The sequence below is a fragment of the Pongo pygmaeus genome, chromosome 1, assembly GCF_028885625.2.
Source record: "Pongo pygmaeus isolate AG05252 chromosome 1, NHGRI_mPonPyg2-v2.0_pri, whole genome shotgun sequence".
NCBI classification, from domain to species: Eukaryota; Metazoa; Chordata; class Mammalia; order Primates; family Hominidae; genus Pongo; species Pongo pygmaeus.
The window spans coordinates 138715137-138732325 of NC_072373.2; the positions used below are offsets into that span (position 1 = coordinate 138715137).

The window sequence follows — 17189 nt, forward strand, 5'->3', positions numbered from 1 at the left end:
TAGTTGTAGGTATGCAGCATTATTTCTGAGGGCTCTTTTCTTTTCCATTGGTCTATATCTCTGTTTTGGTACCAGTACCATGCTGTTTTGGTTACTGTAGCCTTGTAGTATAGTTTGAAGTCAGGTAGCATGATGCTTCCAGCTTTGTTCTTTTGGCTTAGGATTGACTTGGCAATGTGGGCTCTTTTTTGGTTCCATGTGAACTTTAAAGTAGTTTTTTCCAATTCTGTGAAGAAAGTCATTGGTAGCTTGATGGGGTTGGCATTGAATCTATAAATTACCTTGGGCAGTATGGCCATTTTCCCGATATTGATTCTTCCTATCCATGAGCATGGAATGTTCTTCCATTTGTTTGTGTCCTCTTTTATTTCATTGAGCAGTGGTTTGTAGTTCTCCTTGAAGAGGTCCTTCACATCCCTTGTAAGTTGGATTCCTAGGTATTTTATTCTCTTTGTAGCAATTGTGAATGAGAGTTTACTCATGATTTGGCTGTTTGTCTATTATTGGTGTATAAGAATGCTTGTGATTTTTGCACATTGATTTTGTATCCTAAGACTTCGCTGAAGTTGCTTATCAGCTTAAGGAGATTTTGGGCTGGGACAGTGGGGTTTTCTAAATATACAATCATGTCTTCTGCAAACAGGGACAATTTGACTTCCTCTTTTCCTAATTGAATACCCATTATTTCTTTCTCCTGCCTGATTGCCCTGGCCAGAACTTCCAACACTATGTTGAATAGGAGTGGTGAGAGAGGGCATCCCTATCTTGTGCCAGTTTTCAAAGGGAATGCTTCCAGTTTTTGCCCATTCAGTATGATATTGGCTGTGGGTCTGTCATAAATAGCTCTTATTATTTTGAGGTATATCCTGTCAGTTCCTAGTTTATTGAGAGTTTTTAGCATGAAGGGCTGCACTTAACGTAATATTTTTAAGGTTCATGCATGTTGTGTTATGTATCAGTCTTTCTTTCTTTCCCTCCCTCCCTTCCTCCTTCCTTCCTTCCTTTCTTTCTCTTTTTTTTTTTTTTTTTTTTGGAGTCTCACTCTGTCACCCAGGCTTGAGTGCAGTGGTGTGATCTTGGTTCGCTACAACCTCTGCCCTCCCAGGTTCAGTCAATTCTCCTGCCTCAGCCTCCCGAGTAGCTAGAACTATAGGCATGTGCCACCACACCCAGCTAATTTTTGTATTTTTAGTAGAGACGGGATTTCACCATGTTGACCAGGGTGGTCTTCATCTCCTGACTGTGTGATCTGCCTGCCTCGGCCTCCCAGTATTGGGATTACAGGTGTAAGCCACCGCGCCTGGCCAGTATTTCATTTTTTTTTATGGCCAAATAATAGTCCATTAAATGGATATATCACATTTTGTTTATTCACTTATCAGTTGATGGACATTTGGGTTGTTTTCACTTTTTGTCTATTGTGAATAATATTGCTATGAAAATGCATGCAAGTTTTTGTGTGAATGTGTGTTTTCAATTCTTTGGATATAAACCCAGAAGTAGAATTGCTGGGTCATATGGTAACTTTATATTTAACTTTTCTGAGGAACTGCCAAATTGTTTTCCAAAGTGGCTGCATCACTTTATAGTCCCATCAGCAATATTTGAGGGTTCCAGTTTCTCCACATTCTGGCCAGCACTTGTTATTTTCCGTCTTTTTTATTATAGCCATCCTACTGGGTATGTGAAGAAGTATCTCATTGTGGTGTTGATGTGCATTTTCGTAATGACTAATTGTCTTAGTTATTTTGGGCTGGTATAATGAAATACTATAGATTGGGTGGTGTAAATAACAAACATTTGTTTACACGATTCTGGAGGCTGGAAGTCAGAAATCAGAGTGCCAGCATGGTTGGGTTCTTGATGACGACCCTCTTCCTAGTTATGTTCTCCCATGGTTTTTCTTTGGTGTGTGTATAAACAGAGAGAGCTCATGTTTCATCCTCTTTTTATAAGGGCATTAATTCCATCATGGGGAGGTACCCTCATGACCTCATCTAAACCCAATTACCTTGCAAAGGCCCCACCTCCAAATACCATAACATTGGGAGGCTGAGGCGGGCAGATGACAAGGTCAGGAGTTCGAGACCAGCCTGACCAACATGGTAAAACCCTGTCTCTACTAAAAATACAAAAATTAGCCGGGTGTGGTGGCATGCGCCTGTAATCCTAGCTACTCAGGAGGCTGAGGCAGGAGAATCGCTTGAACCCGGGAGGCGGAGCTTGCAGTGAGCCAAGATCACACCACTGCACTCCAGCCTGGGTGACAGAGCGAGACTCCATCTCAAAAAAAAAAAAAAACCAACAAAACCCCACTGGGGATTAGGGCCTCAACAAATGAATCTGGAAGGAGGGACATTAATATCCAGTCTGTAGCAATAACGTTAAGAATCTTTTCATGTGATTATCAGCCATTTGTCTTCTTTGGAGTAATGTTTTATTCAGATCCTTTGTCCATATTTTAATTGGGCTATTTGTCTTTTAATTGTTGAGTTTTAAGAGTTCTTTATTCTCAATAAAAGTCTCTTATCATCTGTATGATTTGCAAATATTTCCCCCATTCTGTGGGTTTTCACTTTTTTGATGGTGTTCTTCGCAGCGCAAGTTTTAAATTTTGATAGAGTCCAGTTTATCTAATTTTTCTTTTATGCTTATGCTTTTGCTTTGATGTAATACTGATTTGGCGTCACTTTGGTTGCTTATGGTTTTGGTGTCATATCTAAGAAATTATTGCCTAATCCAAGGTCACGAAGATTTACTCTTAAGTTTTCTTCTAAGGGTTTCAGAGTTTTTAGCTCTTATGTTTACATTTGTGATCTATTATTTAATATTTTAAATATTTGTGTGAAGTAGGAGTCCATCCTCATTCTTTTTGCATGTAGATATTCCGTTGTTCCAGCCTCATTTGTTGAAAAGACTGTTCTTTCCCTACTGAATGTCATGGCACTGTCATTGGAAATCAACTGACCATAAATGTAAAGACTGGGTGTTGACTGACACCGACTGATTCTCTGACACCAACTTGGCATCTAACAATTTAAATCAATTTGAAACTTAACTCCTGGAATTAGCGTCAGACCCCACAGGTTGAAGGCTCAGTTCTGTAAGACTGACCCCACTTTGAATTCCAGCTGAAAATGAGATTCCCAGGCTACCCACATTTCTGTCTGGCCAACTACAAATTTGAGGCTTCCCATGACCCCGTCTTAGATTTAATAATTTGCTAGAATGACTCAGAGACCTAAGGGAAACACTTTACTTACATTTACCAGCTTATTATAAAGCGTACAACTCCATATGAAAGAGATACATATGGCAAAATATGAGGGAGGGGGTGCAGAGTTCCCATAAGTTTTCTGAGCATGCCACTCTGTCAGCACCTTGATGTGTTCACCATTCCAGAAGCTCTCAGAACCCTGTTGTTTAGGCATTTTAATGGAGGTTCCATTTCATAGACAAGACTGATGAAAGCACTGGCCATTGCTAATTAAACTTGATCTTCAGCCCCTGAATGAATGTCATCTCCATTACTTATTCTATAAGATGTGAATGTTTTATTAGGAACCTTAATGGTTACTTCATCCCTTAGGGATATTGTGAACAAGTTACTTCGATAGATTGTCTTTTGATCAAATATAATACAGTACAGTCATAAAGATAAAGTGTTTCCTTGTTTTTAGAACTTTGCAAAGAAGTAGTTCTTACATTGAAATGGTTATTGGATACAGTGTTTGGGATGATTTAATCTGCTAATATACTTAGTTTATATCTTTTCCTTTTTGAGGGGATACACAGTGCTGATTTGATTGGCTAGGAAAACTCTTATCTGGTAGCTTCTGTGGCGTGAAATGCAGTTGCTGACAACTTTTAATTCATAAAAAGTCTGTTAACTTATTCCTATAAATTTAATATGTTAATATAATTCAGTAACTTGAATCACTTCAGTTTCATTTAACTACTATTAGGTGTTATGAAATTTACTATTTACTGTGACTATGTTTAGTGGCTTTTTCTCTCTCTTAAGCACTTTACTGACTTTAAATGGAACATTAGTTATCTGTTGTTGCATAATAAAATTATCCCAAAATTTAGTAGTTTAAAACAACAATGAACATTATTATCTCTCACAGTTTCTCCAGGCTAGGAATTTAGGAACAACTTAGCTAGTAGTTCTGGCTTAGGCTGTCTTGTGAGAATGCATAAAGATATTGGGGGCCTCTCACAAGAAGGCCACAATCAAAATGTTAGCCATGCTGCAGTCATCTGAAAGCTTGACAGGAGCTATCAGGTCTCTCTTCAAGGTGGCTTACTGTCCTTGACTGAAAAGTCAGTGCTGGTTGTTGGCAGGAGACCTCAGTACCTCTCCACCTGGGCCTCTTCATAGGATTGCTTGAGTGCTTTCTTTATATTGTGACTAGCTCTCCACAGAGTGAGAGATCTAAGAGACCATGGGGAAGGGGCAATGTCTTTTATTACCTAGCCTTGTAAGTCGAACATTTGCACTTCTGCAGTACTCTGCTAGTTAGACAGGCCAGTCCTGATTCAGCGATTCAATTTGTAGGAGACTGTAAAGGGGTGAGGAGCAGGCAAGGATCATTGGGCCATTTTGGAGGCTGACTACCACAAATGGATTTATCTGAGTTTTAGGAAAGTAGAAAGACATACTTCATTGGTAAACTTAGCAAGTTATATTTTAGGAGAATGTTTAGCTTTTTTGTTTGAGTAAACCATAATCTATGAGTGTTTTTAAGGGGGCCAATTTTATGCTAGTTTTTCATATTCCAAGCAAGTGTTACACATGAGAAAATATGTGGGTCTTTTTTTTTTTTTGCAGATTATTTAAAATATCTGACAATATACATGGGAGTGCTTATTCTAATGACAGTGAATTGGACTCTCACATTGGCTCAGTGAAAATTGTACAAACAGAAATGAACAAAGGGAAATCAAGGAACTATAGCAATAGTAAGCGGAAATTTCAATATTCTGCAAATGTGTTTACAGCAAATAATGCTTTTTCTGCTTCTGAAATCGGAGAATGCATGTTCAAAGCACCATCTTTTTCAGTTGCTTTCCAGCCTCATGATATTCAAGGTAATTTCTTGCTTTTCCAGTTCATTTTATGAGTACAGACTAAAACGCATTTCTTAGCATAGGGGAAAATGTAAAAATATAGTAAATTTGAGTAAATTATCTCTCTGTGCAATTTCTGCATTTTTTTTATTATATTGCATTATTTTCTAAGCTGTGCTGTGTGTTAAAATATTTTATCCTGTGTGCTAAAAATATTTTTAACTTTGCTCTCAATAAAAAGTTGTGTTAGTTTTATTGAAACAGTTTTTATGGAAAGGTTGAAAATATTCATTTCAGGTCCTAGCTTCTGACCATTAAATTTTGTTTAATATTTATATAAATATGTAGGATTTTTTTTTTCAGAGGTAACAGAAGATGGTTTAGGTTCCTTGAAGGCTGTCACAGAAATTCGTATCCTTTAAGTTATTTACAATAGCTGCTTTGTATTTATTAAATCATAATTTTAAAACATTTGTTTAATTGTGTTTGTTTATTTTGGCTGATGGAGAAAAAGAGGGAAAAGTTAATCTTTTTGGTGATGTAAGAGGTACATGTGGCTGGGTACAGTGGTTCACACCTGTAATTCCAGCACTTTGGGAGGCTGCGGCAGGCAGATCACAAGGTCAGGAGTTCGAGACCAGCCTGACCAACATGGTGAAACCTCGTCTCTACTAAAAATATAAAAAATTAGCTGGGCCTGGTGGTGTGCGCCTGTAATCCCAGCTACTCAGGGGGCTGAGGGAGGAGAATCACTTGAACCTGGGAGGCGGAGGTTGCAGTGAGCTGAGATTGTGCCATTGCATTCCAGCATGGCAAAAGAGTGAGACTCCATCTCAAAAAAAAAAAAAAGATGTATGTGTGTGATAGTGCTACTCAGGGTGTGATCACAGACTGGTGCCGATTCGTGAACTGTTAGTTATCCGTTTATGGCAAATTAAGTACAGAAGTCAGATTTACTTACAAATAGGTACAGCATATTTACTTACATATTTACTTAGAAATAGGTACAGATAATTTCTCATCCTTTGAGAAAGAGCAGCCAAATTAGGTTGAACTGGGTAGGGGAAATGGATGAGAATGGGATATTGTGTGGATTGGGGACATTTCTACAGATCTAGTATTTTTGAAAATCCAATTTGGAGTTTATACCTAGAATCCAATTTTCATGTCTGGACATTTCCAGTGTAAATATTTTGAGTATGTTTGTGTGTTCTGGAGGTAACATTGTTTTTGCTTCTTTAATACCCTGTGTATGCCTATAATAGTGCACTTATTTTGTTTTAATTCACCAGCAGTTTATGTGACTATTTCCCCATGATCTGTGAACTCTTTGAAGGCAAGGATCATGACTTATTTACCTGCCTATTTCCAAATACATTGAAAGGCAGATAAAGTAAGGCAGGTAAAGTAAGGAAATTGTTCTGGCCAAAGTAGAGACATAAGCAAGGGTGAAGGTAAAAAAGTATGAAATACATTTGGAAAGAATAAGCTTTCCAGTTTGGCTAAAGTGAAAGATATGATTAAAGAAGTAATAAGAAATATTAGATAGTTATCTTAGAATCATATCATATAATGTCATGAATACCAAGGTCAAAGGGTTTTTTATTTTTTATTTATTTTTTTTATTTTTTATTTTTTTTATTTTTATTTTTTATTTTTTCCCCCAGCTTTGTTGAGGTGTAATCGACAAATAAAAATGGTATATTTTTTAAGGAGTACAACGTGATATTTTTTAATATGTAAACATTGCAAAAATAATTACCACAATCAGGCTAATTAATGTATCTATCACCTCTCATAGTTACTTCTTTTTTGTAGTGAAAATACAATCTCTGCAATGAGGAGAAACCATGCAATATTTTTGAGCAGGTCAAATATCATCATTAAAACTATGCTTTAGGAATATATAATTAGTGACTCAATGCTTGGCAATGCTCTAGCATCCACAAAAGTTATGGTCTAGTTGACAAAATGAAAAATGAATTCCAGATATTGCATAGCTGTGCTAGAGAAATCTAGGCAACAATAACTCTAATCCTGGGCACTCGAAGGATCATCTGACATAATTCTGAAGTATGGTTAGAAAATACTTGCCTGACTTCTCATGAAAAGTTGCCTCCAATGCAGATAGCTGATTTGAGTAAAAATGAGGGAGAGGGATCAATAGGAGAGTTATACATGTTGATATATAACTATAAATATAACCAGTGTTTAGCATTTTATTCAGCATAGTGTCTCAATGCTGCCACATTTTCTTTTCTTTGGTGATCAAAATAGGATGGAAACATAGGAAATATATTAGCAGTAAGCTGTTAAAGATGTTTAACTATCTGTACGATGGCTGATTCTTCTTATCCCTTACTGGAAAGCCTTTCCATAATATGACACTGGCTTTTAAAGAGCTTTGAGGATTTTTATGCTGTATTATATTAGCACGGCTGAAGTGATTCTGTTGTTTAGGGGTCTTTATTAGTTAGGACTACTGCCTACACTTGTGTCCACTGATTTATTGTCCAAAAAGTTCATTTTCTGTAAAACTCATTGTCCTATACCTTATTGTTTCCAAGTATGTATTTAAAGTAGAAGACTGAATGCTATTTGTGATAATTTGAGAGTTTGTAGATTACTTGGACACACCCTATTTTCTTATTCTCTTTAAATATTTTACTACATTTGAATCCTCAGGGCAATAGAAGTTTTCTCAGATTGGTCCTACCACAGTAGTCTTGTCATTTTCAGTTCTGCAGACATTTTCCCCATAATTTCAGTGACACTGCTGAGAGTTTATTGAATGTAAGGAAAAAAATTGATTTCAAGTGTTGATATTGATGATAAATGATGTTAGCAGTTGAGTTTTCTTATGAGCTGAAATACTGATTCTATGTCTACTCTGAATCAAAGATTCATTTTTGTGAATATAAATTGATATGGAACTATCTAATGAGAGAAAAACCAACATGATGGCCCACTCGTGGGCTTGTTACAAATAAATATTTGATAGAAAGAGACATGTTTTGAAGGAAAAATGAGATTCCTTCTAAAGCTGATGGATTTTCAAGCTCAAAATTACGTTTTTGTTTTGGCACAGATATGACACTTTGCACACCAGAAAGTAAAATGAGGATTTATAAATTAACTGCTTGATGTAATAATTGCAAACCTATATTAACTAAGTTATGTGTCAGGCACTGTTCTAAGTATTTGGGATATGTCACTTAAGAAAACAGACAATGAATCCTTGCTTTTGAGGAGATGACATTCTTGGGATGAGGGTGGGGAAGAAGCTAGATCTCAACAACTGTAATAACATATAAATAAGTCATAGAGTTTTTTAGAAAGTGGTGACTATTATGGGAAAAGAAAAAAGTAGAGCAGGGTAAGCGGGTTAAATTGGGACTGCTGGGATTTGTGGCTCAGGGTGTAGAATTAAACAGTACTTAGGGTAGACCTTGAGAAGGTCAGATTTAAGCACTTAATGGAGGGAAAAGAGCCAAGGAAATATGGAAGGAATAACAGTCTAGGCAGAGGGAAGGCCTCATGGCAGGATCATAGGTGATATTTTTGAAGAACAGCGGAGTTCAGTATAGCTAGAGGAGATGAGTCAGGGGAAAGAGTAGTAGGACATGAAGTCAGAGAGATAAAGGCAGGGGCTGATGCGGGGAGGGAGTGGCAGTGGGGAAACGATCATGTAGAGCCTTATAGCCATATGCTTTGAGAGAAAGGGAGGAATTTGATCAGAGAAGTAATATGATCTAAGTTTAAACAGGATCACTACAGCAATCCATCAGTTCTTGTATATCTTTATAAAAATCCAGTTGTTTAAATAACTGTGTACTTGTGTTCTCAGATATGTTCTTAACCATCTTATAACTTCTAATAGATTATAAAAGTCTTAACTATAGGAACTCATTTTCTTCTTTATTTACAGCTTCCCACAGCTTTCTAAATCTAGTAATGTATTCTGTATGTAGTGTTCAATGACTGTAGTTCATATATTGTAAGAAGAATACCATATAAATACAGATATCTCCCAATCTGTCAATAGACCCTCACCTTGGAGAGGGGACAGTTTATTCTTCATATCTATTAATATTTTTGAACTTTCTTACGGGGAAGGATGATTTAAGTTCTTCCTGTCAAGCCAGTATGTTGATAATTATAGTTAAACCCACCACTTAACACAATCAAATTATCAAAAACAAAGAGATTTGGTATTAGGTAACCAGAAACACATCAGCTAATGAAGTACAATCAATGCTTAATGAAATAGTTGAGTGAAATTCTGTACATTAAAGAAGAGATAAAAATCAAGTGGCCTTGTCAAGGTAAATAAGAAAAAGCACTACTCTAGAAAAGATAAACTAGAAGTGTAGTTCTGATTTACTTGCCATTATGTACTTGCATCTCTTCCATCATATTTAGCACTCAAGTATAACCCTTATATAATCTCTTGTTTCCCTATAGGAATTTTGCAAGTTCTTTTCAGAATATGGAATGTGACTGGAGACTAGAATAATTTATGATAATTCTTTTCTTAAGATGCCAAATAGCAAATGTTAAAACCTCATCATTAAATATTGTCAGAATCAATATTAATGTAACTTAATTTTAAAATTAAAAGTAACTAATTTTTTAAATTCTGAAATATTTGACTCCTTAATGTTATTGTAAGCGGCAAAATTTAGAAGTATTTTCAAAGAATTTCCATATTTCAACTATATACAGTCCAAGGCCTTTGATGATGTAAGTATTTTATTTTACTTATTTATTTTTCTGCCTTTCACCAGGTTGTGATCACTAGATTGAGACAGCTGGGATTTACTAGATCTTTATGTCTGCACTGCCACACTCCGTGTCTAGCACATTTAGGAGCTCAGAAAATATTTGGTAAATGAATATGTGTGATTTTCATAGGTGGATTTGTTTGTATTTGAGTGCAGTGGTGAAATCTCAGCTCACTGCAACTTCTACTTCCCAGGTTCAAGCGATTTTCCTGCCTCAGCTACGCAAGTAACTGGGATTACAGGCTTGAGACACCACTCCTGGCTAAGTTTTCTATTTGTAGTGGAGACAGGGTTTTGCTCTGTTGGCCAGGCTGGTCTCGAACTCCTGACCTCAAGTGATCTGCCTTCCTTGTCTTCCCAAAGTGCTGGAATTACAGGTGTAAGCCATCGCACTCAGCCAGGAATGATTTTCTCCTAGGTCTACATTGACAAATAAAACAGCATGAAAAAATACTAATAGTGTTATTTTTCGAGAGTGGAGGCTCTGGAGCAAAGTTACAATTTTTATAACTTTAGAGGAAAAATGTTTGAACTATTATTCCTTAGATTCTTATTAAGACTTTTTTTTAACAAATTGAGAATGTGTGTGAAAAATTCTATATGTTACATGATTGATTACTTTTTATTTTTTAGCTTCTTTACACAGATAGGAATTTTGTGATTTGTGCTCCAACTGGTTCTGGAAAAACTGTAGTGTTTGAACTAGCTATAACAAGATTGTTAATGGAAGTACCATTGCCATGGTTGAATATTAAAATTGTTTACAGTGAGTATTTATTATAAGAGTGATGATTAATTGTAATAATGGAAAACCACTGAAGCAAAATGAAGAAATAAATTCAGTTTCTGGCCTCAGGAATTACTTGGTTTTCTATATATTTCTAGTAAAGTCTGGTCTTATTTGTCATTAAATTTAAAACACATTTTCCAGAATTATAAATAAAAAGTAATATTTGAATTGAGAATTTGAGTTTTACATGCTTATTTTTTAAAGGACAGGCAAAATGAACAAATAAAATCAAACATTTTGTAATTCTAGAAATTTGCATAGGAACTTTTACTCTGCTTTCTTAGGTGTGTATTTTTTAAAATTTTTTAATCAAAGTAATATATGCGTATGGATTAAAAATCAAATATCACTGAAGGCCTTATAGTGAAAAGCAACAATTTTCTGCCCTACCTTTCTCCATTTTTAGTTACACTTGCCTGATAAATCATTTCTATTTCTATTTTTAGTTCTTTTTGGCTATTACCTTGATACCTCTAAATCAAGCTTGTCTAACTTGTGGCCTGCAGGCCGCATGTGGCCCAGGATGGCTTTGAATGCGGCCCAACACAAATTTGTAAACTTACGACAAATTTGTAACGTTTGTAAAACATTATGAGAATTTTTTTTCTTTAGCTTATCAGTCATCGTTAGTGTTAGCATGTTTTATGTGTGGCTCGATACAGTTCTTCTTCCCGTGTGGCCCAGAGAAGCCAAAAGGCTGGACACCCCTGCTCTAAATAATATGCCTATATTGTTCATTTTTAATTTATCAATATTACGATTATGTAGATGTGTATTTTTTATGCTAACTTTATTAACCAAAGTTTGTGAAAATAATTTTAAAATTGAATTGATGTTCAAAGTAAATATTTTATATTGTTACAGTGGCACCAATAAAAGCCTTGTGCAGTCAGCGTTTTGATGACTGGAAAGAGAAATTTGGACCAATAGGATTGAATTGTAAAGAACTTACTGGAGATACAGTAATGGACGATCTATTTGAGATTCAGCATGCCCATATTATTATGACAACTCCAGTAGGTATTATTTATACTTTATGATTTCCTTAGTTTGTTAGAAAATACCTATTTTTCTTTACCGAGATAAAAAGTTTAAAAACTATAAACTAGAAACATATATTTACAATGTAAACAAACAAACATTAAAAAAATACTACAATTCAAGGTACAGAAAGAATACCTACAAATCAGTAAGTAAAAGACAAATGACCAAATTGGGAAAATTGACGAAGAATAGGCAGTTTGTTATTGTGGATACTTTGTAATCATATTTATTGCTTTTTTTCTTTTACCTAAGTAGTATGTTTTATAGACGGAGGTCCTTGGTAGAATTTAAAAATAGGTAACAAAACTTGGACTTTGAATATTTTGTGGTTCAGTGTAAAAACAATTGAGGGCCCAGTTTTAAAAATACCTTTAAGACTGTAAAAATTCTTTAAGTATTTTTTAATTTTAAAATATTTTTCAGAATACTCTTAAGGGATCAATCAAAATTGCCTATGATTTGTAATACGTCACGTTAAAGATGTTTTTGATATCTTAATATTTATTATAATTCCTTATCACATTAAACTACTTGTATGCTTTTTTTTCTCTCTAGGAAAAATGGGATAGCATGACTAGGAAATGGAGAGACAACTCTTTGGTTCAACTGGTTCGACTGTTTCTCATTGATGAGGTAATGAATGCATTTGCTTTCAGAGATAAACATAAAAGGATAATTAGAATAAGACAGAAAGAAAAAAGACATTGCAACCAAACTATATGTTTGTTTTATCCCTTCAAGTGGAAAATGCTCATTTTCTCAAGCAAGAATGTTAATATTATTGAATATTTTAATTGATTAAATGTATTTTTAATTCTATAGCTAATGATTTTTTCTTGATTTCCTGCTTAGGTACATATTGTAAAAGATGAAAATCGTGGTCCAACTCTTGAAGTTGTAGTTAGCAGAATGAAAACTGTACAGTCTGTTTCTCAGACTTTAAAAAATACCAGCACTGCTATTCCAATGCGATTTGTAGCTGTATCTGCAACAATTCCAAATGCTGAGGATGTGAGTTACAATTTTAACTAAGCTCTTAGGTTTTTTATGACTTGTGAAATATTTAGTCCTCTTGATCTTAGAGAAAAGTGAATTTTTTTGTCCTTTCCTTTAATAGGAAAGTATGTTGTAGAAAGTTGTGGCTAGATCTCATAAATATGACAGTATTAAGGCCATAAAATTTGGTTAATCAGGTTTAATAAAATATTTTTTGTGGACATGTGGACATCTCTTGTTTGCTAGTATCTAACAGTCTTAGTTTCCTGGGTTTCAGGTGCCTTATAATAACTTCACTAACAATATGTGATGGTTGTTGTAACTAGCTGACTCTAATTGTATAGCGAAGTACGGTGGAGAATAAAAATAATCGCTTAGATGATTACCACTTGCTCCTCAATTCTGTATGCTTGGCATTGTGGTAAGCACTAAATATAGACGCAAAAGTGAAAATATATGGACTCCGTCCTTGAGGAGGATCTCATGGTTAATGGGGTACATGGACATGTAAAGAAATAATCATGTGCACTATTATACTTTCCATAATGAATATATGACTTAATTTTTTCTTCAATTTTTAAGTAAACGTCTTGAAAAATAATAGTCTCACTCTACTTTCTCACTCCTACTTACTTCTCAGCCTACTATAATACTGGTTTTCCCCTACTACTTCTTAGAAATTGTTTTCGCAAATAGCCACTATATTGTCTATTCCAATGGAATATTTTGTCTTTATCATTAATTTGGCACAATTAATCATTTTCTTGTTCTTAAAATGACAACTCGTTTTGTTCATATTTGTCAAGAATAATACAGAAAAATTTAAAGTTTATTAAAACAACAAAACTAAATCCTAGTGTTTATCTTTACACATGTAGGAGGCATAATGTACGTAGTTTTTTTTTGTAAGCATGTAGGAATCATAATGTACAGACTCTTTTTTTTGACCTGCATTTCACCTTTAAACATTTTTATATCATTAAATATTCTTCAATACTATTTTTGTGGTTTTATCGTAATTTATTTATCAAACACTATAACAATGGAAGATTAAGTTATTTCCAATTTTTGCTATTGTAAACAGAGTGAAATTAATGTATCTGAAACATCCGTGATTATTTCCTTAGGATGAACTTTTAGAATGAAATAACTGAATCAAAGGATATATAAAACTCTAAAGAAGCACTTCTTTCAATAAATGTTATATTCATTTGCGCTTCTACCAGAGGCTGTTTTCCTGTATCCTAACACTGGATAGTATGATAATGGAATGATTATTGCTATTATTATTTTTAAATATTTATAGGATTTATTGTTTAGTGTAGTATCTCATTTAAAAAATTTTTACTTCTTTGATTTCTACTAAAGTAAATATTTTTAATATATTTATCAACTACTTTAAGTTCTTTTTTTAAAACTTGCCAGATTATGTCATTTGCCTTTTTTTCACATTGGAATATAAATTTTTCTTACTTATTTGTAAGCAATTATTATGTACTAGTACTCTCTAATTCTTGAAACTTTTCCCCTTTGTGATAAACACTACTTCTGTGAATGCTGTTTCTCTGTCTCTTTTGTCAGATCTTCTTCCTCCATTTTTCCCTAAATTAAGGTTTTTATTCTCGGCCTTCTGCTCCCCTCTATCTGTAAATTCTTGTGTGATCTTATCCCTACTCGTGATAACCTTGAGATTATTTTAATGTTTTCTACCTGTCAAAACAACAGTCAATTTCATAGCAAGGCATGGAGCCTGATTATTAACTGGGCTGTGTAAAGATAAGGATTGCTTACCACAGTTCCAGAAACTAACTAGTGACTCTAGCTTGAGTCTGAAGTTTGCTTTTGGCACTGGCATCTCTCAAGTGTTTGTTGTTTGCTTAAAAACTTGGCAGCCCTTGCCAACCTAAACCAACTATTAATTTGCTGCTATTTATCTAATATTTAGGACAACACAAAAGAGATGTCAGCCATTTTGAGGCATAGTTTTCAAAAATAGCAAAGGAGTGAAAATAATAGTGAGAAATTTGGCCTCTATGACAAAATTGATTTTAATTTTTCTTTGGATTCTTATGAAGGAAAATAAAACAAAATAATAATAATTAATTGGAAGTTTACCATGGTGAAAAGTGGGTATAATCTTGAAATACTACTATGGCTAGTGTTGACCACTATATCAACAGAATAATATTAATGGAATATGTAATATTGAAAAAGACAGCATACTTGATTAAATACTTTTATAGCTTGACCTTAAAGTGCTTTGTAATTCGGTTGTTTTTAGCAATAAAACTTTACTAGAAGAAAATTTTAATGCACATGTTTTTGTGTTTCAAAGATTGCAGAATGGCTTTCAGATGGAGAAAGACCAGCTGTGTGTCTGAAAATGGATGAGAGCCATAGACCAGTGAAACTTCAGAAAGTGGTCCTTGGATTTCCCTGCAGTAGTAACCAAACTGAATTTAAGTTTGATTTAACCCTCAACTACAAAATTGCCAGTGTTATACAAATGTACTCTGATCAGAAACCCACACTTGTGGTACGGATTGTTGATAGCTTATTTTTTAGTATATTCAGTTTTTAACATGATTAATACAAACGTTATGAATTTATTTTCAGTTTTGTGCAACAAGGAAGGGTGTGCAACAGGCTGCTTCTGTTCTTGTGAAAGATGCTAAATTTATTATGACTGTGGAACAGAAACAGAGGTATAGTTTTTCATTTTTTCATGGAAGTAGAAGGACTTTTAGGGCTCATCTAGATGACATGAGAAAATTAGGCTTGTCCCATAACCTTGGGGTAAACCTCAGTGTCCTCATCTATAAAATAAGGATAATGGTAATTTTGAGGATTAAGTGAGATAATGAATCTTCGTACAGGTGTGATCCAGATTTCTTGAATGATAAAGATTATCCATACTGATAATCTGATGGTCAGATTTCTTGAATGATAAAGATTATCCATACTACTATCTGTTTTTTTAACCTAATTTCAATCCAGCATCTTTTATAGTCTTTCACTAAAGCTGATCTTGCGAATTAATCTTTAAGGACTCTCTATCATATTTGGCCACTTCCACCTTACTTAAACACTCTGGAGTCTGTGCTTCCATGATCATCTCTACTGATTTTCTTCCTCCTTTGCAGGCTGCTCGTTCTCAGTCCCCTTTTCACCTCTTCTACCCAACTCTTAAATGTTGACATTCGAGTGCATATACCTGAGGTTCATTCTTTCTAATGCCACACTCTTAGGTGTTTGTAACTACTCACATGAAGTTCAAATAATATTTATGCATGTCTATGAATTCCCACAATTATGCCTTCGGCCCAGACTTCCCTACTGAGCTCCAGGCCTATAGTCCATCTGTGTAACTGAATCCAGTTGTGTGTCTACCAACAGTTATCTCAAACTCACTATGTACCAAATAGAACCTTGGTTCTTGCTCTCAGACCAGCTCCTTCTCCAGTGTTCCCCATCTTAATTATACATTATCTCCCTAGTTACTCATAGCAGAAAACTATGATTGATATCGTCTTCACCTTATACCCCACAGACAATCAATTACAAAGTCCTGTTTATTCTTACTTCTAAATATATCTCAAATATGTCATTTTGTCTCCATCAACACTGCCACTTCCCTAATTCAAGTCACTATTAATCTCTTGCCTAGGCTGTATCCTTTTCTTTAATCACTACACACACACTCTCTTATCCAGCTTTATTCTCTACATAGCATAAATTGTGTAAGATTGCAAATCTAAATGTCAGTTTCCTGCCTAAAACCCTTTAATAGATTCTTACTGTTCTGGGGATTAAATGTTAAATCCTTAATGTAGCCTGCAATAGCCCATATAATGTGATGCCTAGCCAATTCTCCAGACTTATCATGACCATTCTCCCCCTTTAATCATCATGGTCAAGCTGTATTCGCCTCTGTGTTCTGTGAATACACCAAACTGTTACTCTGTACAGCATTGTCTTGCATGGTGCTTGCTTTTACTGGAATGGTTTTCACCTAACTCCTATTTATCCTTCATGTCTAAACTTTAATATCAGTTTTCCATAGTCATCAGTTTCCCTGTATTTACTTTTATAAGCAACCTGTACTTTATTTCATAGCACTTACTATAATTATAATATCCTTTTGTTTAATAGTTATTTTAATATCTTTTCTATTCATTAGATTATCAACTTCTTGAGGAAAGGGGGATTCATGTTCATCCTGCTTACCACTCAATCTTAGCAGGTGTGTTAGGTCATTCTTACATTGATATAAAGAAATTTCTGAGCCTGGGTAATTTATAAAGAAGAGAGGTTTAATTGGCTCACAGTTTTGCACGCTGTGCAAGAAACATGGCACCACATCTGCTCAGCTTCTGGTGAGGCCTTGGGCTGCTTACAGTCATGGCAGAAGGCAAAGGATGAGTTGGTGTATCACATGGTGAGAGCAGGAGCAGGGGTGGGGGGCGGGTACCATACACTTTTAAGCAACTAGATCTCACAAG

At 34.8% G+C, this 17189-nt stretch overlaps 1 protein-coding gene across 2 annotated transcripts in view; it reads left to right on the forward strand.

Annotated features, from left to right (window-relative positions):
• HFM1 (helicase for meiosis 1) overlaps positions 1-17189 on the forward strand; it is a 143340-nt gene that overhangs the window by 13441 nt on the left and 112710 nt on the right. For both annotated transcript variants that reach the window (XM_054484800.2, XM_063652809.1), the window contains 9 exons: positions 4835-5094; positions 5437-5484; positions 9746-9816; positions 10491-10623; positions 11512-11663; positions 12247-12324; positions 12544-12702; positions 15023-15223; positions 15304-15392. In XM_054484800.2, the coding sequence (XP_054340775.1) occupies positions 4835-5094; positions 5437-5484; positions 9746-9816; positions 10491-10623; positions 11512-11663; positions 12247-12324; positions 12544-12702; positions 15023-15223; positions 15304-15392 (1191 nt within the window). The remainder of the gene's footprint in view (positions 1-4834; positions 5095-5436; positions 5485-9745; positions 9817-10490; positions 10624-11511; positions 11664-12246; positions 12325-12543; positions 12703-15022; positions 15224-15303; positions 15393-17189) is intronic.